Source organism: Aedes albopictus, chromosome 2, assembly GCF_035046485.1.
Source record: "Aedes albopictus strain Foshan chromosome 2, AalbF5, whole genome shotgun sequence".
In the NCBI taxonomy this organism is placed as follows: Eukaryota; Metazoa; Arthropoda; class Insecta; order Diptera; family Culicidae; genus Aedes; species Aedes albopictus.
In genome coordinates, this window is record NC_085137.1 from 133,341,614 (window position 1) to 133,365,057 (window position 23,444).

General features: G+C 39.4%; 1 protein-coding gene across 14 annotated transcripts in view; it reads right to left on the bottom strand.

The window, feature by feature from the left end:
* Nucleotides 1–23,444, bottom strand: part of LOC109417673 (polypeptide N-acetylgalactosaminyltransferase 5) — a 452,742-nt gene that overhangs the window by 47,310 nt on the left and 381,988 nt on the right. For 13 of the 14 annotated variants that reach the window (XM_029853443.2, XM_029853438.2, XM_062850468.1 and 10 more), the window contains 2 exons: nucleotides 18,979–19,156; nucleotides 18,657–18,837 (listed from right to left, as the gene is read on the bottom strand). In XM_029853443.2, the coding sequence (XP_029709303.2) occupies nucleotides 18,657–18,837; nucleotides 18,979–19,156 (359 nt within the window). Of the gene's footprint in view, nucleotides 1–6,674; nucleotides 6,856–18,656; nucleotides 18,838–18,978; nucleotides 19,157–23,444 lie in introns of all 14 variants that reach the window. The other variant, XM_062850459.1, reaches the window with a different exon arrangement.

The window sequence follows — 23,444 nt, forward strand, 5'->3', positions numbered from 1 at the left end:
TTGTGCACTGGGAATCCTCCTGAATTCAACATTTCCGTCAAATCCGAACGAAGTTGTTCAGCCTGCTCAATGGTATCGGCTCCGGATACCACGTCATCTACATAGACGTCTTCTTCTACTACCTTGGACGCAGTCGGAAAGCGGTGGGATTCATCACGGGCCAATTGCAATAATGTTCGCGTGGCCAAAAAAGGAGCACTGGCCGTCCCGTAGGTGACGGTGGTCAGCTCAAGGATCTGAAGCGGAGCGTCAGGGCTATCCCTCCAAAAAATTCGCTGTAAACTGGAATGGTTCTCATCAACACGGATTCTCCTGTACATTTTGGAAATGTCAGCTGTTACGGCGTAACGATGTTTACGAAATCGGAGGATAATTGAAAAAAGGTCATCTTGCACGGTGGGACCAGTCATCAAAACTTCATTGAGGGACGGGCCAGTTGTTCGTGCCGAAGCATCGAAGACAACTCTCAAACGGGTTGTGGAACTGCTTGGCTTCAAGACCGCGTGGTGGGGCAAATAGTGGACTAGCTTTTCTGGAGGGTCATCTGATTCGGAAATAATCTTACAGTGAGACAACGACTTGTACTCCTGGATGAAATCAACATATGCTGCTTTCAGATCAGCATTCTTAGCGAAGCGATGTTCAAGAATGTGAAACCGCTTCAGGGCCAATGATCGATTGTGTCCCAGTTCGCTTACAGATTCCTTCAACGGAAGATTGACAGTATAGGTACCATCAGCATTTCGAACGGTAGTGGAATTAAAGAGCTCCTCGCATTGTTGCTCCTCCTGGGACACGGTACTACTAGGCTCAATCGACTCAACAGACCAGAACTTTTCCATACACTCTGTGAGCGGCCGCAGACTGGCAGTGTAGCAATGCTGGTTTGCATCTACGTCCTCAGCACCACCAGCAACCACCCAACCCAATCGTGTCTCTTTCAGGACTGGCAAGCGATCACCAAGCATCAACTGTCCAGGCAACATCAAATGGAAGAACAGCTTGACACCAATCAAAAGATGGACTTCACCTGGGGTGTGGAATGACGGGTCAGCGAGAGACAAACCAGAGGGGATGTTCCACGACCGTGGATCCAATTGCCGACCAGGCAGAGGACCTGTCACTACATCAGTGACCAAACATTCAATTTGGGTTTGGTAATTCATGGAACGAGAACGGAACGAAATGTTGACCTTCCTGTCAAGAACCGATCTTTTACCGGTGGCTCCGAATACTTCAACGTGGGTAGGCACCTGTTCAATTCCCAAACACTCAACAAATGAACGGGAAATCAAATGTGGTTGGGAACCACAGTCGAGAAAGGCACGGCATGGGTGGGAATTTCCATGGCTGTCTAGGACATCAACCATGGCCGTAAGCAACAATGTACCATCAGAGCGAGGAACCTTGTGGATGGAACTGGACAACGAGGAGACACTTTCAACTGGAGGAGGAACTTCAACACTTTCAACAACTGGGGCGGACTCTTGTTTGGGCTTCGGACTAGTAACTACGGGCATTTCTTCGGTTTTTGGAGGCTTTGGCTCATGAAGCAAGGTATTGTGTCTTCCTTGACACTCCTGGCAAGATTTAGTGGAAGGGCATTTCAAGGCAGGGTGTCCCCTCCTCAAACAATTAAAACAAAGATTAAGTTCCCTTACCTTAACTCTGCGTTGGGGTACCGTCAAAGAAACAAACCTGTCGCACTTGTAGTTGGGATGACTCGCACTGCAGATCTCGCATGTCGCCTCGCTATTAGCTACGGGTGTAGCCATAGCGAACGACTTCGCCGGTGGGGGCTTCGAGGCGGACTTCAGGGTGGACTCCTTGACGGACGACGACTTCGGGTGGCTGGCTTCGCAGCGCTCCAACAACGAGCACCGCTCCTTCAGAAATATCACGGTGTCTTCGTAGGTCGGGATCTCTTTGTGGGGAATGGTGCCCTCCCACTGCTTCCTCGTCTCGGGGTCGAAAGCATCGGAAAGGACGACGACGACAAATCGCTCGGAAACACCGTCCAGGTTCTGGTTCAGTAGCTTTAATCCTTCGACGTGGCGGGTTACCTCGTTCACGAGATCTCTCATTTGCTTGGAGCATTCTTTGTTCATCCGCTGTAGACCCAGCAAGCCATGGATGTGAGAGTCTACCGCCTTCCGCTCATCCTCGTAGACGTCAAGCAGCAGCTCCCAGGCGTGTGTGAAATTTCCGTCATTGAGCGTTTTCGGGTCGATGATCTTCGCGGCGGAACCACCTGCTAGTGCCCTTTAGAGGTGATGCAGCTTGACCGCATCCGAATCCCTGGATCTGGCCATAATGTCGGAAAACACTTGCCGGAATCGAGGCCAATTCTCCGGCTTGCCATCAAACGACGGTATCGGAACCGGAAGCGGTTGCTGCTGCACTATAATCTGCGCCGGATGCGCACCGGACGCGGGCACTACAGATGGAGCCGGAGGCGGCGGGGTCGCGGACAGGATCAGGGTTTCCACCATCATGGCAGTTTCGGTGTGCTGCTCTTCGAACTGGAGGTACATTGCATCGTTGTCGTCCAGCTTTTCCGGAGGCAACAATGCGGTGATTTGGTGATGGAAATTGAGGTACTCTTGGAAGTGAGCCTCCAAATTCCGGGAATACACTTTCAGCTGCGCCAGGGTGAACTGCATGATGCCGGCTTCCGAAACCTCTTCAATGGTTTTTCGGATCCGGGTCACTTTGGCCTTCGCTTGGCCACGGAGATGCACGAGCGTCTTCAACTCGGCCATTTTGTCGGAGGCACTTTTTTGGGGCGTGTGCTTCAGCGACATCACTTTTTGATTCAGCCCAATCGGGCTCACAAACACTAGTACACTTTTTCTTCGTCCCAAATAGGGCACACTAACACTACTCAACTGTCTTTTTTAACCCAAACAGGGCTCTCACTCAACTAAATTGTCCTATCCGAACTTGTTCGGACGTGTTTCAAACTTCACTTTCAACACTCGCGCGAACTAACTTTCGGGCCGCGAACGTCGCCGACCGGAATGAAAACTTCTCGACGGGATGGGATTTTTCGATTCGCCACCAGAGCGAGAACAAACCTTTCACTGCCACCGGTGCTGCTATCCGGTTCGATTCAGGACCAAACAATGTGCGGTGCACAATGTGGGAAGGCGTCGGTTTTGGGTTCCTCACGAACACGTCAATTCCTGTTACTGGCCAACAACCAGCAGGCCAGAGATGAAGCAATAATCCGTGTGGCACTCGAACCGGTGTCCGCAAAAGATTACCTCGGGTAGGGTCTATTTGCGGATCGGAACGATGGGACACTGTTGGGTTCTCTTTCACTGCAAAATCTCTTGCTGGTGCTCCAGCAGCGGAGGGATCGACGCAGGCTTGCAACAACGTGTCCGTGTGCAGTCGCACCGGTGTCCACAGAAGATTACCGCGGGTGGGGTCTAGCTGTGGATCGGAGCGAAGGAACAACGCTTGTTGCCTTGCCGGGTATCGCTCGGGTGAGCAACGGGACGGGTGGACTGTATTTCAGCGGCAGCGGTATCAACAGCAGCAGCGGGTGGCAGTCTTGGTAGTGGAATCGGGATTCGGACGATGGACTCCGATGGGAAAGGAAAAATCCAACTTCTATCCAATTCACGTTTATTCGCGATGTTAATCGTTCGGTGGTTACAATAAAACTGATACGCTTCGCGCGGTATGGGGATCTTTATATACAAGATGATTCATTAGTGTGAGTGTAGCAATTATGAGTCATTGGCTCCTCCCATCTCCATGGGAACACAAACAAACGAAACAAAAACAAGAAAAATCGATTGGCGACTAGATGGGAGGAACCTTCTAGAAAGAAATACATTTGGATGGATGTCTGACTGTACTTTTGGCTTTGCTGATATGATATTACTTTTCGATATGGGGAAAGGTATTGGCATTTCATTAACTTAACAACTAAGGTTTACAAAACAGGGGAAAAGTGGGGTAAAACAGAAAGGGGAAGGTGGGGTGAAACAGAAAGGGGATAGTAGGGGCAAATTGACAACATTTTCAAAAAAAAACTTATTCATACAAATAAAAACAAAAACAAACGTTCGGAACCGAACAGTTTGGTTTCCAATTTCTTTGAAAATATGGACCACCCTAATTTTCATGCTCATTGGAATGAGGGCCTTACTATTAGGGACAAGTTTGTAGAAGACCATATTTGCCTAAAAAATCATTTGAAGGCGCTGAATGCATCTTTCCTCGTAAATCTGGTTCGCGAACCACTGTGCAATGGCGTTGAAGTCGTTTTACCCATTCGCCTTTAAATGTCATCACCCCACCACAAAATCGCTGGCGTAAAACGATCGACGCGCCACCATTTTTCGAATGTTGAGGAGCACAGGTACCTTTTTCGCGGTGTTGCGTCACCGTAAACAACACCGCAAACAAGGTACCTACACCCTCCACTATTCGAAAGATGGTAGCGCGTCGATCGTTGCAGTTTATCGTTTGACAGTATGTATATTGAAAGATTATCCTGATTGGTTTGACAATTTATTGTCGAATGTGCCGGATAATACGGTATCACATACACCGTCTTACCCCGCACATTCGACACTCTATAATACGACTCTTTTTAATTCATACCCCGCTCATGATGATGAAATTTCACAGCAATGTACACTGTAAATGCGGAACGATCCGATACTGTGCTTATACTCGCACCCGCAGCAGCCCCTCTTGCATCCGATACTTCCGGAAGTTCAGAGTTGGTGCTATTTGACACCAAAACCGCTTGGAGAATCAACCGGAATGAATTACAGTAACCAACAATCGTTGAGACTCGCACAATCACGTGTTGATATTGTTATTGATATTGACGTGTTAGGACGCCACCTCCTGTCAAATTTTCATTAATAAAAACAGCTCGTGAAATGCATTGTAATAAATCTGACAATCAAACCAAAAACAAAAATATAGTTGCAAAATTGCAATAAATAATATGGTGTAGGGTGACCTGTGTGTCGAATTAAAAGTGTATCCCGGAAATCCGACAACAATCATTGTCGAATTAGCGGGGTTTTACGATAATGAGACAAATATTTTTTAAAGTGGATGAAACCTGTACAATGTAATAAAACCAGTTTTGATGAACCGTTTTTATTGCATATATTTAATATGTGACATGCTGAAAAGTAATAGAAAAATGTAACAAACAAGATATTCGAAATATTTATACAAGAAAGGAAAGATATTGACATGATTGTGTTTTTGTATTCATATGTGATGATATAGCGAACGCTTCATAACATTTTCAGTGCATTAAATAGGATACATTGTTGCATAAAAGCTTAATTCTTTTACCCTAAAAAAATAGAAAAAAGTACAACGAAATACAATCAAGTGAAATCCGTGCAACTATAACATTTGCAAAAAAGAAAACAGTGAAAAGTCCATCTATGCTTCTGTGAATTGTTGAGTAATCAATCGGGGTAGCTATGTTTGTGCAGTCTTCGTCGTCGGTGTGCAAAAGTCAGCTTTGTAGTGGGGGTTTTGTGAGTTATTATTCAAATATATCCATAACCGCTTTGCATGCAAGAGTGAGTTTGATATTGTATGGTATAAAAATAGTTCGAATACCGGCATGCATCCATATAAGCCATGTTTCCGTAAGTTTAATCCATTTTTGATGCCGATACCTTTGCCGATCGAGTGCAGAGATTTTTGAAAGCATACCACTTTTTTGCCTTGTATAGGTGCTACTACAATGACATTCCGCAACAATTCCAAATGCATTCGAGCTTGCACACATGCTCCGTAGGTTCCGAAAATATGAATAGAGTGCAAACATAAATCCTGTCCCGGCAGAATGTAACGAACCGTACCGAAAGTCATCACTCAACAACGGGAGTAAGTCACAGTCACAGTAGAGTGGAGCAGACTGCATTTCGGGAACTTTACTGTTTGCCCGTTTTGGGAATTGGGGAATTGTGAGCGGTGGGGGGAGAAGTCAAATTTGTATTTATATTGACGTTTTGAAAAAGCAATATTTTACATCGGTAGCTACTCGACGTCAGGCGACACATGGTGATGTACTGTACACACAATACGATCCGCAAAGCAATATACCTCTCCAAAGCGGATTACCGGATAGCATAAACAAGCATAACATATTAGGGTGGGTCATTGTTGAATGGAATTTTCGATTGATGGTTCAAACATTTGCAAATTTTTGAATGACAAGGCCAGCTACAACTTTATAGAACCAAGTCTAGTCATATGTATATGAACAATTCGAGGAAGGTACGAGAGGGATGAATAAAAAAATGATAAACAAATTCAAAAAACAATAAAATTGAAGCATTTTGAAGTAATCTCACTATTGAAACATATTGTCAACTATTGAAAAGGCATACCCAACTGTAAGAAACTATGAAATTTTTCATCGTAAACTATTTCCAATGACAAGAAAAAATAAAAAAAAATATTGAAAAGAATTTGTCATCAACATAAGATGAACGATTCAACAGCAATGATCATAATGATCCACCCTAATAACGCATGCACCATATTAGAAAGACTTACAAACTAGCAAAAGAGCGCTGAACCAAAAAGCAAAACCAATCACAGCGATATAAGCTATTTTCATATGGGAAAGGATAGATGCGACAAAGAAGAAAAAATATCACTATCATCTAGACCTGGGTTAATATTGTAGTAGAATTCACTCCAACCATCCAGCCAGACCTCGGCCAGGCGGGCGTTATTCTTGTTAACGATCTGCGATGTACCGCCGGGGAAGGAGTACGGCGTCGATTTGCGGAAAACGTGGCCCACCCGTGAACAGGGGGCGATCTCCAGCGTACCCCCGCACATCCACACCTGGATGTGTTTCATTCATTTATCCGGAATGTTAGTTAGTAGGCACAACAACACAACGCCCCGCGCGGTCGGCGGTGATGTGTAGGATATTTTTTTGGGTGTGAGTACGATAACGTTAGGCGATGATCAGTGGAAAGGCCCGGGCGAGAAAAAGAGGAAGAAAAAAACAGAGTTCTATGCGTTAGTCTACGACAAAAAGTGTGGATCCAGTCTCTGGAGGCTATAATTACTCGAAATAAAAAAAGGAGTTCATTATCGTTGTTATGTGGGCAAAATTTAGATAAAAAATGGAAAGGGGAAAGCAAAATTAAACTTGGCGGCAATATGGCGGCGGCTTGAAGAGTCCGATGAGATATGAGGATTAGGGCTTAGACTATATGATCGTTACGTAGTTATGAACTAACAGAATTACAATTTTTAGCTTGTGGGGTGATCTGAAATACTCATAGTTAGAGGTTTACCGTATTTTCATTGATTTTTTTTTCATCGACTTACCGACTTATTCAGGGTTTGGACAATGTTTTTACAAATATGTTAAGTTAGGAATATAAGTTTTGAGTTCATCTTTTGTTTTGATTTTCCATGGTTTTTCCACTATAGAAGAAATAACAGAATATTGTTGATCCTCCGTACAGAACTAAACTTACGGAGGCTTTAAATGGAGTCTGCATTAGGGGATACATTTTTATTGGGTGAGAATACCAACCAAAGTTACTGCAACCAATTGTTCAATAGAGGAGAGTCAAAGGGGTATATCATATATAGGGAAGGAGAGTTGCAGATGATTTTAGAGGAGCAACTCCAATCAAAACCTCTGAAACGTTCTTCAGGGGCTCTTCAGAGGTGGAAGACTCCTAGAAATAAACCTCTGTGAAATTCTCATGAAATCTGTTTGAAACCCCTCTAAAGCACCCCCAAAACCGTATTGTAGCCTCCTGAAAATCCCCTGAAGCACCCCTAACACTCCCATGAAACTTCTTGAAACACTTGAAATTCTTGTAGAATCCTCCCCAAACCCCTGGAATCTTCTGAAATTATCTCATGAAATTCCCATGAAATTTGCCCTAAAACACCCTTCATTCTCCCTGTGAAATTCCCACAAAACCCCTCTTGCAACCTACTTTCTACATATTTTTAATGCTTCCTTTCACACCAATACTACCCTATCCTTAAAATCTCCTGAGTCAAAAAGGTTTGCCCCATTCTTCGAAACACCATGAGACCCACTTTTGCTACTTCCTCTGCCTCTATTTCTTACTCTTTTGTTCTACAGACGAGGACCAAGAGAGAGGGATCAACTTTTAAGACTCTTCTCTGACCCTTAATCAAGGCCTGTTCACCTTTTCAAAAATGTTCTCCGATTCGCAAGTTCAGCCACTGATTACACAGCGCAACATTTTTTTGTCTCAAGAGCAAACTTATGTGTTTTCGAAGGATTTTGGGCCGCTGAATCCGAATCCGGGCTCAGATTTGCTCTAACACGTCACAGTTTTGAGCTATACCTCAATTTATAGGGCAAAATATGCGATTTTGGGCTTTTTTGACTGCAAGCCATTAAGCAAGGAAATATTTTTTTCAAGCAATCAAAAGGTTAATTGGTCAATTAACATCTAAATTAACGACTCATGCAAAATATTTCGTTTAACCTAATCAAATTTGATAGATTTAAGCATTTTATGTTAGTATGAAAACTTGCATGCAACTTTTGGAGGGTGACTTGTATGGGAAATATCGTACCTAACATAAATCGCTTAAAACTATCAAATTCGATTTGGTAAAATGAAATATTTTACATAAGTCGTTAATTTAGATGTTCATTGACCAATTAACCTTTTGATTGCTTAAAAAAAAATATTTCCTTGCTTAATGGCTTGCAGTCAAAAAAGCCCAAAATCGCATATTTTGCCTTATAAATTGAGGTATAGCTCAAAATTGTGACGTGTTAGAGCAAATCTGAGCCCGGATTCGGATTCAGCGGCCCAAAATTCTTCGGAGACACATAAGTTTGCTCTTGAGACAGACAAAAAGTTAATTTTTGTTACCGTCGTGCGGGGTGTCATTGGGCCAAAGTGGGGTAACATTGGGCCACTATTCCGCACGTTTACAATACGATGGGAATGCATATTGTGTGCTAGGCTACTAGAATACATAATTCTAAGATACTTTGCATCCACAGTCGGACTCTCTGACTTATATTGAATCCATGGGATCGATGGACCAATGTTACCCTCTAGGCCCAATGTCACCCCGAACGACGGTACGCTGTGTTATAATTGACATCCAAAAAGAAATCACTGGCCAAAATTTAAGAGGTGCATCATATCAATTTAGTGTTTTTCGACTATTTTCGAACTTGAGGGGTTATACAGTGTCGGACAAAACAATAAGACCACCGGTCCTATTTCATACAAAACGGCCAAGTTTGACGATATGGTACTCGGTTTCTAGTAAACCGATTTGGCTGAAATTTTGACTGTCGACATGAAATTACGGGAATTTCGATTTGTATTGAATTGGTTGAGTTCTGTTCACTACTTTCAAAGTTACAGATATACGGTGCGACAAAATTCTAACATCAAATTTTTATGATGGTTATTTGTGGTCAATTCAATATAAATGTCCCCAAGTTTAAATGGCATCCTTAATTTTAGTACTTGCTTATCAATCATCAACTATCAGATACTCACATATATCCTTTGGTAATGGCAATCTGAAAGTGGTCCTATTATTTTGTCGTTTCGTATATCTGTAACTTTTGATGTAGTGAACAGAACTCAATCAATTAAACACAAATCAAAATTCACGTAACTGCATGGCGACTGTCAAAATTTCAGCCAAATCGGTTTACTAGAAACCGAGTATCACATCGTCAAACTTGACCATTTTGTATGAAAAATGGGTGGTGGTCTTATTGTTTTGTCCGACACTGTATATGTTGAGATCGAGCACAAAATCAATTTTATCTTAAAGTATGGGTTCTTAAGAATGCTGTGTCAAATGTTCATAAATATCCAAGCAGTAAAAGCAAAGATATAAGGTACTCCGGGACAAGTGGGACCTAACAAAATGCTGGTTTGGTTTTGTCATGCCAAAAAATTCTAAACATAAACAATTTTATAATTCCAATGGTTCTAAAGTTGATATATTTCTTCTTAATAACGGGCATTAGAACTGTTTCAAAAATTTCACATTCTATATATTATGCATATAATGTAAAGTGGAGCAGATCTTCATTTACCCCGTTTCACGGGGCAAGTGGGACCTATTCGGAATTTTTGTTCAAATGGATTAATATAGTTTCCGCATATACACTCCCGATCAAAACTTTGGGGTCACCCCCTCAAAAAAATGTCCTTTTTTTAGCCAATATCTCCACTAATTTGCGTCCGATTTCAAAACCCTAGGTATCATTCAAAAGATAATAAGTCAAAGTTGAACATGATTTGGGTGAAACTTTTGCAAAATTATTTGAATGTAAACTTAAGTTAAAGTTGTCAAATTTTCTAAAAAATGAATATAAACTTACAGCAGTGTCGCTGGAAATTGGGTGGACCAAATTTTGAGATGAGAGCAGTAATGTAACCTGTTATATTAGCTTTTGACTGCTTTTTGCCGAACTTGGCTAAAAAATCTAGGAAAAAAAGATATCAATTAAATTAACTCTTGATGTCATCGGCGATAAGTTTGGGGTCACTATCTTAAAACATGGAAAAGTAATTTGTTGATAGCTTTGTCGTCATATTTCATTCAATTTTAATTCTTTTTGGCTTATTTCAAGCATAATGAATGGTACTTACTGCATATTTAAGAAGTAAAAAGGAAATCGTGTTGGGTACACGCAGAAAAGTAACACATATTAGAATCAAATATGAAGAGACTTTGTTTCAAAGTCGCGAGGTTTGTTGAATAAAAAAATATTTTTTTGTTTTCAATATTGGAGCATGCATATTGCCAATATGAGCAAGGTGATTCAGTTTACCTTCAGATTTTCAAGAGCAGATTTGGTCGTGAACGTTAACTCGCTATCAGTATAGCATATTATAGCAGTATCCGTGTTCGATTCTCGCTCGCCTTTTTTATTTCGCTTTCGCTTTCAAACAAAAACATTTAGTTTTTGAATCTAAGTCCATGAATATTTGTTTCAAAAAAATATAGTCTTTGAAATGGCAAAACTACTTACTTTCAAAGCAATGATGTGATAGATTCAAAGTCAACAAGTATTTGAAGCTACAATCAGTGCCGCGGAGGCTTGATTGTTAAAGCAATGAAAATAATGCTTTGAAAAAAATACCAAATGTATTTGATTGAAAGCAAAATGGTATTAAGCCGTGGTTCAATGGTTTATTTTCTTTGATTCAAAGCACTTTATTTTTGAGTTTAAAATATTTTTTTCTGCGTGTACTGTTCCTTCGAATTCCACTAAGAATTTGCATCTTTTGACAGATACGTATTTCGACTTCAACTGTAAGGTCGTCTTCAGTGTTTTGTACTTGACTCGACTCGAAGATAGTCGAAAAACACAAAATTGATTTGATGCACCTTCTAATTTCAATGGATTTAGCCAGTGACTTCTTTTTGGATGCCAATCATAATATGGGGCTGGACTTGAGAATCGGAAATCATTTTTGAAAAAGTGGACAAGCCTATATTCATTCTTGAAACTCTGTTTGACGTCCTCTTAAACCTTCCTGAGAATCATTTTCCTCTCCCTCCCTTAGACCTTTACTTGTCCGGACATTTGGCCGAATGGGTCGTTTGTCTGAATGCCGATTGACCTAATTTTAAACAAATCAATTAAGAAGTGAGAACAAACTGTGGATGGTTACAGTGCGCTTTAAATAATTGCTCAGCGGTTAACGGAGCGGACCTGGTGTGATGGTTAGAACACTTGACTATCACGCCCAGGATCGAATCCCACTCCCGCAAAATGTGAGTTCGCAAACTCGCAAAATGTGAGTTCTTCCTTCGGAAGGGAAGTACAGCGTGGGTCCCGAGATGAACCAGCCTAGGGTTAAAAATCTCGTTAATACAGATACAAAAAAATGGTTGCTCACAATTTCAGCGAAGAATCTTTCTTCTTTCCGAATCGGTTATTACACAGAGAGAGGATTAAGACAATTTCTGATTTTTTTGTTGTCCTGGTGGAAAATGTATATCACTATTCTAAAAAAACATTCATTTCAAATTTTGGCCTAAAATGGTTTTTGTTAAACTGCAAAATACTTTCCTCCAGGAAAGAAAAATAATAAGATACCTTGATCCTTCCTCCAAATATGTATGGACACAGATTTTCAAAATATTGCTCAGTTAGGGTGGCTGTACCAATCATGGCACTACCTAAGGAAAACTATTTGTACAAAAATAACGAGAAGATTAACGATATGTTAAAAGATAGATTAGTTTCCATACTTTACAGGAAAAATATAGAAACGGACCTAAAACTACTTTTAGTATTTATTACAGCGTGTGCCAATGATAGGAACCCTGTCCCAGTTATGGTTACATTTTTTAACTTCGGTTCCTTTTCGGACTATTTGCATGCATTCCTTATGGGGCTTGCCATAATTGGTACACTATGGCGAAAAAGGGTGCAAGGAAGCAAAATTTTAAGGAAAGTGATTTATTTCTACCATAATTTGAGCTAAATGTTAAGTTTTAATGAGTGCAACCATCTTTTGTGAATGTGATCTGTTGTTCACAACATTTTTCTCCCGACAAACTCGCAAAATGTGGGTTCTTCTTTTGGAAGGGAAGTAAAAACGTGGGTCCCGAGATGAACTAGCCTAGGGCTAAAAATCTCGTTAATACAAAAAAAAAAACATTTTTTTTTTGATTTACTCCGTTAAAGGGCGAAAATCAACTATGGCGAGTAATTGGTACTATAGCCATAATTGGAACACTTACCCTATTTAATAAAAAATCAAAAACAAAAATATAAGGAAACCTGGGCAGACGTCAAGTACTGACAATCAAAACGTGCTATTAGTTTGATTGATATAAGAGGTAAAAGTACTGAAAATACCAAAAAAATTTCCTAGGACGTCTGACCAATAGCAAAATTTACTATTTGAAGATCAAGCGAATAGCTCGCTGCTATTGGTTAGCTCTCAAAAGAGCTCAATTTGTTATGATGATGTTGGTCGAGGAGTAAATTTTAGCTATTATTTCCAGTACTTTTATTTCTTACATCAAACAAACCAATATCACATTTTGATCTCCATATCAAAATATGCTTTTATTGAGTTTTTTTTTATGCTCTTATAAATAGATGATGAATTGTGAGGAAGGAACGTGGTGTGAGGTGGGCGTTGGATTCAGGTTGGCTTTCTACTTCGCAGAGTTGTTACTTGTTCTGTGGCGGAGTTGGTTAACGCACCCTGTCTAGCGAGCTTGGGGAGACGTGGGTTCAAACCCCACCAGAACTACGTGGATTTTTTCGCAATTTTTCCACTCAATTTGTCCATTTTTCAACACATATTGTGCCTATGAACTTCAGGCATTACGTATGTTTAACATACCATTTCGGTTGGTTATCCGAGCAACAACAACATTCGTGTTTTAATTTCTTTTTTTTTGCATTTTCTTACAAAACAATCACATTTTTTGTCTTCTAAATTCGACTATTTATCTATTCTACTGGCTATTTTAGAAAATTTATATAGGACCTACGGTATTATTGGCGGATTCATTCTCTTTATCATGGAAGATTTTTGTCGTCCAAATTGCCTGAAACTCAGAGGTATAATTCAGCTTGCTTGAGAAAGATTTGATGCCAACTTCGAGTTCAACAGATTTCGGAAAATCCCCCATGATGAAAGCTTTTTTTTCATGCAAAATGGCCAACTTTGACATGTTGTAGCTTTGTTCACCTATGAGCGTTTAAGCTAAAAATTTGACGGCGAACTACAAATACGGTGCATTTTGTTATAACAAAATCTGAGAATTTTCAAAGCATGTGAAACAAAATTCAACACTTTGTGAAATTCAGACACGAATGCACTTCATAGTGTGAAGTGTAAATAATAAAAAAAGCAATGAGAAATTATTCAAGTATATAGCAGTGTACATCAATTTAGATGTAGCTCTACCTTGAAGAAGAAAGACATATTTTTTGCACGCTATTCGAACAGTTTCTGGCGTGGTGATAGGTTCACGCAAAAGGTTATTTTTTGCCTAATAAAAAGTTAAAACAAACACTGCTATTATTTACTACAATTTCATATAGTGTTTATTTTTTCCCACGTGTCGGCAGTTTAAAAACTGATGTTTTGGGCACCTCTGGATGTCATTGTTTCTTTTGTATTGAATCGCAACAATTTAAATATTTTAATTTTTTTCCAATCATGCTGTCATAGTAAAAGAGTTTAGTGGGCTTCAATACACTCCTAAATTTATTTCCCTCAAAATACACGGAAAACAAAATTAAAAAAAAACATCATCATGAAAAAATATAAAAACTATAAAACATAAAACAATATAATTATAAAATCTCAAAAAGTTTTTCTCTTAAAATCCGCTTTCTAATTTTCAGGAAAAAAATAAAAATGTAGAGATGTAAAAAAATAAAATAAACAAAAATCAACAACAAAAGAATCGCCGTCTATAACACACTTTTAAATTGATTTAGATGATTAAAAATGATATTTAGATTAACATATAGAATACAGGGTTAACTTAAGATAAATATATGACGCCCTAGAAGTAAGCATGTTGTAGGCTAGTTCATATGACTCCTATATGACCAAATTCAGTCTGACAAGGGTTACTTTAGCTCGTGTAAAACATGTGTGCTCGGGCGACGCAACACCTTGAATTTTCAAGAGCACATTTCTAAAGAGCCGCATGTCTATTTGCACTAAAAAGTTGATCGATTGGTAACCCGCTGGTGGTGGTCACAGAAGAACCACGACGGCGCAGGTTTTTGTTGCGCAGAAGTCACAGTGACATAATTCTGATAATTTATTACTCACTTGCTAGAAGTAAGTCACAAGAACTTCTGCGCAACAGAAACCTGCGTTACCGTAACTCTTCTGTGACCAGTGTGTTACTTGGGACTCGATCAACTTTTCAGAACAAACGGACATTTTGATTCTTCGAATTTGTGCTCTTGAATATTCAGGGTGTGGATTCGTCATATCTTCACCTCACTGCTAATTCTACACAGTTCCTCCAGGAGTTAGAAAAAAATCCGTGAACTTTATCAGAACATTCATTTGAAGATTATGAAATTTTTTTAAAAATGTTTTAACTAAGGTACACCGGGGCAAGTTGAAACGGGTGGGGCAAGATGAAATACGAAGTTTTGAAATAGATTTCAATACAATTTGGAAATTTATCCTTCGCTAAATGATGGCTTGAATGAAAAACTATGTGTTATCACGATCAAACTGTTTATCATCATCAGAAAACATCATGTTAACCCGCTGTTTCATCTTGCCCCACCGTTTCAACTTGCCCCGGTGTACCTTATGTTATATACCAAAATCTATGAAAAACACTGTTTTTCAATTAAAAAAGCAAGCAACTTCAAATTTGAGAAGTTCAGAAGTGTGGAAAATTATCCATTGGTGTTGTAAAACCAATAACATGATACAGGGTAAAAATATCAAAAAAATCGCTAAAAACATTCCCAATTTGAATCAATAGAACACAGTCAGTGAAGTACTAGATAGAAAGTACATGCTCATTGTTGTATGGTGAGATGATCAATTCTTTCATTTCAAATTGGACAAGAAATCAAATACCCACCCTATTTGCACCATTCCATTGCAGAAATAGGGAATTTATCATCTCATCATACAAAAATCCAGCTCACTACTTTCAATCTTGTACTTCACTGATTACGTCCTATAGGACAGATCGGTTAAGTACTAGATTTGTAGTAATGAGCTGATTTTTTTTATGGTGAAGTCCATTCTCTGTTTCTGCAATGAAATGGTGCAAAAATCGTGGGCAACAGTGTTGTTGATTTCTCCATTTCTCGCAACATAAACAACATAGTTATCCAAAGTTTTGCTCAAACAGCATCAAATTAGAGGCAAGGAATTATAATACCCACGCTTTTTGCACCATTTCATTGCAGAAACGGAGAATTGACCTTCTCACCATAAAAAAAATCAGCCCATTACTACAAATCTAGTACTACACCGAACATGCCCCATCGAGTTGGAATGTGAGATTTTAGGTTTAATGGAACTGACACATAAAGTATTCCGAATTGGCTTACGCCACAGCTACAGAATTTATTAAATATTTCAGTAAAACAAGTATTTACTGTGTCAAACACTTGTTTTGCAATGAATTTCTAATACAGAACGGTCATACCTCTAAGAACGAAGCGTTTGAATCACCCCACAAGCAAAATTACTTTTAGTTAACTGCAAGCTACAACGACATTAGGTTCCAAATTAGGCGACCAAAGGGAATATATTTTAAACCCAATTTTTGAACACCGCTACTAACTCCATCGAAAAGACACCAACTGCCGATGCACTAATCCGTTAGAACACACACACTGTGTGACCACCTGAAATCACTACTTCACACAAAGTAAAAAAACCGCAGAGGATGCTGTTATGACAAAGTAGGTAGGTAGAAAGAAGGAGTGTTGTCTGTATGAAACTAGAAGAACTACATGGATGACACACAGCGCTGATGTTAGAATGTCCCGTCCACATTCTGGACCTTTGATGATGGTGGCGTCTCGCAACTAACTAACTGTTGTAATCTAGAAACAAAAAAGTGTCAACACGGGTAGGTGTGTAGGTGTTTGTGTGGGTGGTGATTAGGCCTGTCCAGCTTTTCAAAAATGTTCTCTGATTCTCAAGTCCACCCCCATATTTTGATTGGCATCCTAAAAGAAGTAACTGGTCAAAATTTCAGCCAGATCCATTAAAATTAAGAGGTGCATCAAAACAAATTTGTGTTTTTCGACTATTTTTGAACTTCAAAAAATCATAACTACTCTAAAACTTGTAAAAATCTAATTCTTTCGGCAGAAATTGAAAGCTATGCTTGTTTGCTACAGCTTCTCCGAACAACGTATGCCAATAAAATTGAAGGAAACATGTGTAATTATCACACTTGTGATCAGAAAAACCTTAAAAAGTTGATTTTTTGATAGATTTCGTACTGGAACACCCTAATATACGTAATAAGTTTGATATTTTAAAACGGCATCATATTCTCTCGTGTTTTTGGGTTATTTGCTTCTTTGACACCATTGCTGTAGGAGTTGAGCAAAAAATATTAAAATTCGGGAAAGCCAAATGTGGCCTAAAAACTAGCTTTTTGGAGACAATCACGCTGTGGCGCGAAATTGTACTGAACGTAGTAGCTTTGCTTCCTTGTAGTTTGCCTTGGCTACCCCCTACCACGGATGATAACAAACAAGCGTGATGACAGGTGTTGGCTATCATATCAGTGCTGACGCGATGCCACTTTTTGCGCGCCAAAGCGTGATTGCATCCGAAAAGCTAGTTTTTAGGCCACATTTGGCTTTCACGAATTTTAGTAATTTTTGCTCAACTCCTACAGCATTGGTGTCAAAGAAGCAAATAACCGAAAAACATTGGAGAATATGATGCCGTTTTGAAAAATCTAACTTATTACGTTTATTAGGGTGTTCCAGAGGAAAATCTATCAAAAAATCAACTTTTTAAGGTTTTTCTGATTACAAATGTGATAATTACACATGTTTCTTTCAATTTTATTGGCACACGTTGTTCGGAGAAGTTGTAGCAAACAAGTATAGCTTTCAATTTCTGAAGAAATAATTAAGTTTTGACAAGTTTTAGTGTAGTTATGATTTTTTGAAGTTCAAAAATAGTCGAAAAACACAAAATTCATTTGATGCACCTCTTAATTTCAATGGATTTGGTTGAAAAATTGACCAGTTACTTCTTTTAGGATGCCAATCAAAATATGGGGGTGGACTTGATAATCAGAGAACATTTTTGAAAAGGTGGACAGGCCTAGTGGTGATGTAAGTATACTGTGCGTGTAAAATCCTCTAAGGTGTCATTGCTGCAACAAGCACGCGTGTTCGGGATCAAATCGAAATACTTTTCTAAAAACATCTCTATATTCTGAGAAGCACTGCTGCACTGCACTGTTGGATGAAACTGTTCGCATGTTTGGATTGGGAAGTTTGAAGTTTTCCTGAATTAGTAATTTTCTTTGAAATCAGGTCGCCATTCACATGCCGTTTTAGCATTCAAAAGTTCAATCGTAAGTTCATAATCTTTTGGGCTACAAAGATTAGTCCAAATGTGTGAACCTTGCTTATGGTAAACTTTTATAAAATTGTCAACACATTTAGATTTATTGAGAAAAAAATAACTACAATTGTGGCAATGGTATTAAAAATAGTCAAATGAGGCAATGATATTCCTAAGGATGAACCAGCCTGAGGCTGAAAATGTTTATAATAAAAAATTAATAATAATGAAACAAACGAATTTCTTTTGATTTTTCAAGAAAAATACTTTAAAAGTTAAACCCTCTTTATTATAGTCAGCCCCTGGATAAAAAAACAGTTCATAGATTTAATCCAAATCATGGTTTATTTCATTTTTATTTTATTAAGGTTGAACATTTGTATTCAACAGCATAAATAGAAAGCCGACCTGATTTCAGTGAAAATTATCTACCAAGGATAGAAACTGTCTTCAGTGTTAGAAGTGTTAGGGTTGAGAGGAATGATTCTGAATGTGTGGTTCGTAATGCTGTTTTAAGGATGAATTAGCTGCCTGGAAGTTGTTAAGAGAACAGAACACAAAAAAAAACCTGTCGATTCGAACCTGGACTCATCTGATAGTAAAACTCTTTCCACTCATCCAACCACACTTCGGCGACGCGAGCGGCATTCTTCAGCACGATATTAGCGACACCTCCGGGGAACGTGTAGGGCGATTTGTCGCGGAAAACGTGCCCCACGTGGGAACAGGGAGCGATCTCTAGAATGCCACCACATTGCCATATCTACACGGTACGTCGCCCATCGCAAATAGACATTTGGGCGTGATTTTTGTTTCAAGGGAGTCGGTAAAATAAAAATTATATTAAATAAATCAAAAACAAATACAAATCGTGAACGGAAATCAACATCAGAACGGTACTTACCCGGAAGGACATTTCGAGATTTTCTCCGCCCCAGATGTCCATGCCTTCGTCATACGAACCTATCTCGTAGAAATAGTCCCGATCGATCGAGAACAGACCACCGGCCATGGTGGGCGTCCGGAGCGGGGCGGTCCGATCGTGGTTCCGCCGTTGCATTTCGCGAGCTGGTACTCGGTACCTGAGAATTAAAATGGAATGTAACTTTCAGTAATATTAGGAAAATCCACCTTGTAGCGAAATGAAAATATCACGATGTTGGGATTTTGATAGCCATTTTACAAATTTCTAACTTCGATCTAAATATAATATTTCCAAAGGCGATTCTTTCAAATTCGCGATTTAAAAAAAAAGTGGTTTACATTTTTCATGCAGGAGAAATGTTTGGAGAAATTCCTGGGAATCCTTGGAGGAGTTCCTGCAAAAATCTCTAGGAAATGCTCCTAGAGGAACTCCTAAAGACACTCCTGGAAGAATTCTTGAAGGAGTTCCTGGAAAAGTCTAAAACATCTGGAAGAGTCACTGAAGAGATTTTAGGAGAAACTATACATGAGTCACTTCTGAAGGAATCACAAAAGGTACTTCTCAGGTGGAATAGCTGTACGAATTTCCTCATGAATGAACTTCTCTTGAAGGAAATTGTACAATGATATTTTGCAGAAAATTCAGTTCGAAAGGTGTATCCGTATGTGTCGGAGTTTGTTTCTGCGCATTGCGAAGGAGATACATCGTTCAAAGGCCAAATACTGCAGGCAAGCTAGGTTCACCTAGAGAAATCCCGCAGAGAATCTCGTAGTAAATCCCGAAGAAGCTGAAGGAAACCCTGAAGGGACTCCTAAATGAGTCCTTAGTGTGCCCCAAGAGGAATCTTTGTTGGAACCCCTAGAAATCCCTGAAGGAAAATCTATGAAAAATGCTCCCGGAGGAACAACTGAAGAATCCCAGAACTCGGGAAACTGGAGAAATCACTGCAGGAATTTTAGAAGAAAGCACATAAGGAACTGCTAGATGAATAACAGATGGAACTGATGGGGGAATCGCTGATCAAACTTCTAGAAAAGTCACAAAAATGCAGGTGGGATCACTGGATGAATTTCATGAGGAATTCATGAAGGAATTTCAGAAAGAATTCCTGAAGAAATCCGTGAAAGAGTTCCTCCCGAGTAGGTGGAAAAATCTGATGAATAGCATATTCAGTTATGATTGATTGAATTACTGAAAAGCAAAAACTGATATTGGTTTGATTGATATAAGAGGTAAAAGAACAGAAATAATAGCAAAATCTAATATGGTGAACTACTCAATAATAGCTCGTTAAGATATTACAAGATCAAAACAATAGCAGACAAGATTTTTCACTTTTTTTTTAGAAAAAATAAATAAACAAACGTCAGCATGCAACATCGAACCTACGACCTTAGGATTCACATGCGGCGATGCTTACCACTCAACTGTGGCTCACTGTTGTAAATAACATGGGAATAAGAGCATGCGGTTCTTCGTTTCCACAGCTCAGAAAGGGGCACATGGCATTTCACTAACATTGAGCCATCTCTTAGGGTGTATGTGTTCCATTTCCTGCAGAAGAGCTAAACTTGTTCTTATGTAGAAATTTTCAGCTATTTCGACAAAAACAAAAACTAATACCATATCACTTTGAGCTATTCGTGCGATATTCATAAGATTTTTGAATAACTCATCAAAATCACATCGAGCTATGACAGCAAAAAGTGTTCGATTTGAGATATGATTTAGATATTCTCGTCTACCCGGGCTGGAATAAGTTTCTTGAGGAATTTCTGAAGAAGTTTCCGGAGGAACTGCTGGAAAAATCTCTGAAGTATACAAGACAAATCTCTTCAGCATTTCTCTGAAGGTGTTTTCGTAGGAATTCCTCAAGAAGCATCCGGAGAAATCCGTGAATGAACCTCAGGAGAAACCTCTGACGGGTTTCCTAAAAGAATACCTCACGGAATTCCTGAATGGATTCCTGAGAAAATTGCAGATAAATTTCATATAGAAATGCTTGGAGGAATCCCAGAAAGAGTTTCCACATGAGTATCACATGACGTTTCGGGAGAAACCGCTGAAGGAGTTGTTGAACGACTTCTGGAAGGAGCTTCTGGAAAAATCTGTACAGTAATTCCAAGAAAAAAATCTAGAGAAATCCCTCAACGAATTTCAACGAATCTTTCCAGCAAATTCAGGAGGAATCCCCCAAGAATTTCTGGAAGAATTATTGAAGGAGATCCTTAAGGAATCTATGGAGAAGTTCCTGAAAAAATCCTTCAAGAAAATTCCAGAAGAAATAAATCGTGGAATTCAAGGTGAAGTTATCGAAGAAATTTCTCCAGAAATACTTGAAAAACTTCCTCAATGTATTTTTTGGAGGAATTTGTAAATAAACACCAAGAGAAACCACTGTCGGACCTATTAAAGGTATACCTAAAGAAACTCGTAAATGAACCCATGAAAAAAAAAAACAGGGAAGAACTTGTTGGATGAACCCCTAAAGAAATTTCTCCATTGATTCCTGAGAAATCCTGTAGAAATCTCTGAAGAAATTTCTGGAGAAATTCATGAAAAAGTTCCTGGAGAAAACTCTGAAGGAGTTTCTGGAGAAATCCTTGAGGAACTTCCCGGAGTAATCCCTAAAGGAATTCTAGGAAAAATCAGTGAAGGAGCTCCTGGAAGTATCTTGCAGGAAAAATCCCTGAAGGGTTTCAAGAATAACTGTTTGTAGCACTTCCTTGAATCCTTGAGTAAAGGCCTGGAGAAATCCCTGGAGGAATTCACGGAAGAATCCATAAAGAAATTCTAGAACAAATCCCTCAAGGAAGTACAGGCGAAATGCTCCTAATAATTTCGAGAGTAAATCCTGATAAAATCCTTCAAGAAGTTCCTGGAGGAATTCCAGATAAGTTCTAGAAGGAGCCCCTCAAGGAGTTCCTGTAGAAATATCTGAAGAGGTATTTGAGAAGAAATTCCTTAAGGTGCTCCTGGAGGAATCCTTGAAGAGGAAATCCTTCAAAAAATTCCAGGAAAAGTCCATGAAAAAAAAAGAAATTCGTAGAGGAAATCCCGGAGAATTTATGAAATATTTTTTGGAAAAATCACTGAAGGAGTTCCTTTAGAAATCCCTCAAGGAATTCCAGGTAAAATCCCACAAAAAAATCAAGGATTTTTCAGTCCAGTAGGAATCACTGAAGAGTTCCAGGAGATATCCCTGGAGGAGGTCCTTGAGAGATCTCTGAAGGAATTCCTGGAGAAACCCATGAAGGAATTCCTGGAGAATTTCCTGGAGGAGTCTCAGGAGAAGTCCCTGAAGGAATATGAGAAAGAATATCTAAAGGAGTTGATGGAAAAATCCTTGATGGAGTTCCAGCAAAAATCTCTCAATGCTTTCCAGGAAAACTCATGAAAAAAATCCTAGAGAAATCCCTGAAGAATCCCTGGAGGAATCATCGAAGGAGTTCGTAGAGGAATCCATGAAGAAATCCCTGAAGAACTTCCAGGAAAAATCCCATATATAATTTTAGGGGAAATTCCTGCAGTAAGCCCTTAACAGTTGCTGGAGAAATCCCTGGGGAAGACGCTGGAGATGTATTTGAAGTTGTTCCTGGAGGAAGTTACTTCAGAAATCCATAACGGGCGGAGTTCTTGGAAAAACCCATGAAGGAGCTCCTGGAGAATTCATTGAAGGAGTTTTTGGACAAATCCCTGAAGAAATTTGAGAAGAAGTTTTGAAGAGAATTTCCTCCAGATTTCCAGCAAAATCCTTGAAGCAGTTTCTGGAGGAATTCAAGAAGACATTCTTGGATGAATTCCCGAAGAATCCTTGGAGAAATTGGCAGCTGGTGAGGATGTTCTGGATTGCTTATTTGATACACATATTTCCCGGATGGAAGATATTACATCTTCGTAAGGACCTGTTGTTATTTCTTAAAATTCTGATTCTTTGGCTTCGGCTCGGAGTATCGTCACAACAAAATCGATTGAATGAGCACTGTACTGCCCCGCATGTCAGTCCCATGTTGGTTTTCAAAGCGCCTACCTTTTGTACTATAGCTCCACTTATTAAAAAAAATGTTTCCATCTCATGCATACCCTTTTCGAGGAATATTGAGCTATGAAATGAGACGGGAAAGATACTAAATTTGTTTTAAATGACCTCGTGAGTGACAAAAATATGATTCGCATTAGAAACGACATGGGACTGACATGCGAAGAGGGGCAGTGTATGGCTTTGCTTCTTGTAAATCTTAGGAGCACATGGGATTTATCATATTTTGCCTTTAAAAAAGGCCACCGTGCGCCCTTAGTAATCTTGCGCTGCCAAATTTATCCTATTCGAAAACAAAGCAATTACGATACAGAATACGATACGGAATCCAGTTCTTTTTGTTATCACTCGCGCTCACTTTCAACAAATAAATACAAAAATAAGAAACTAGAAAAAACAGTGATAA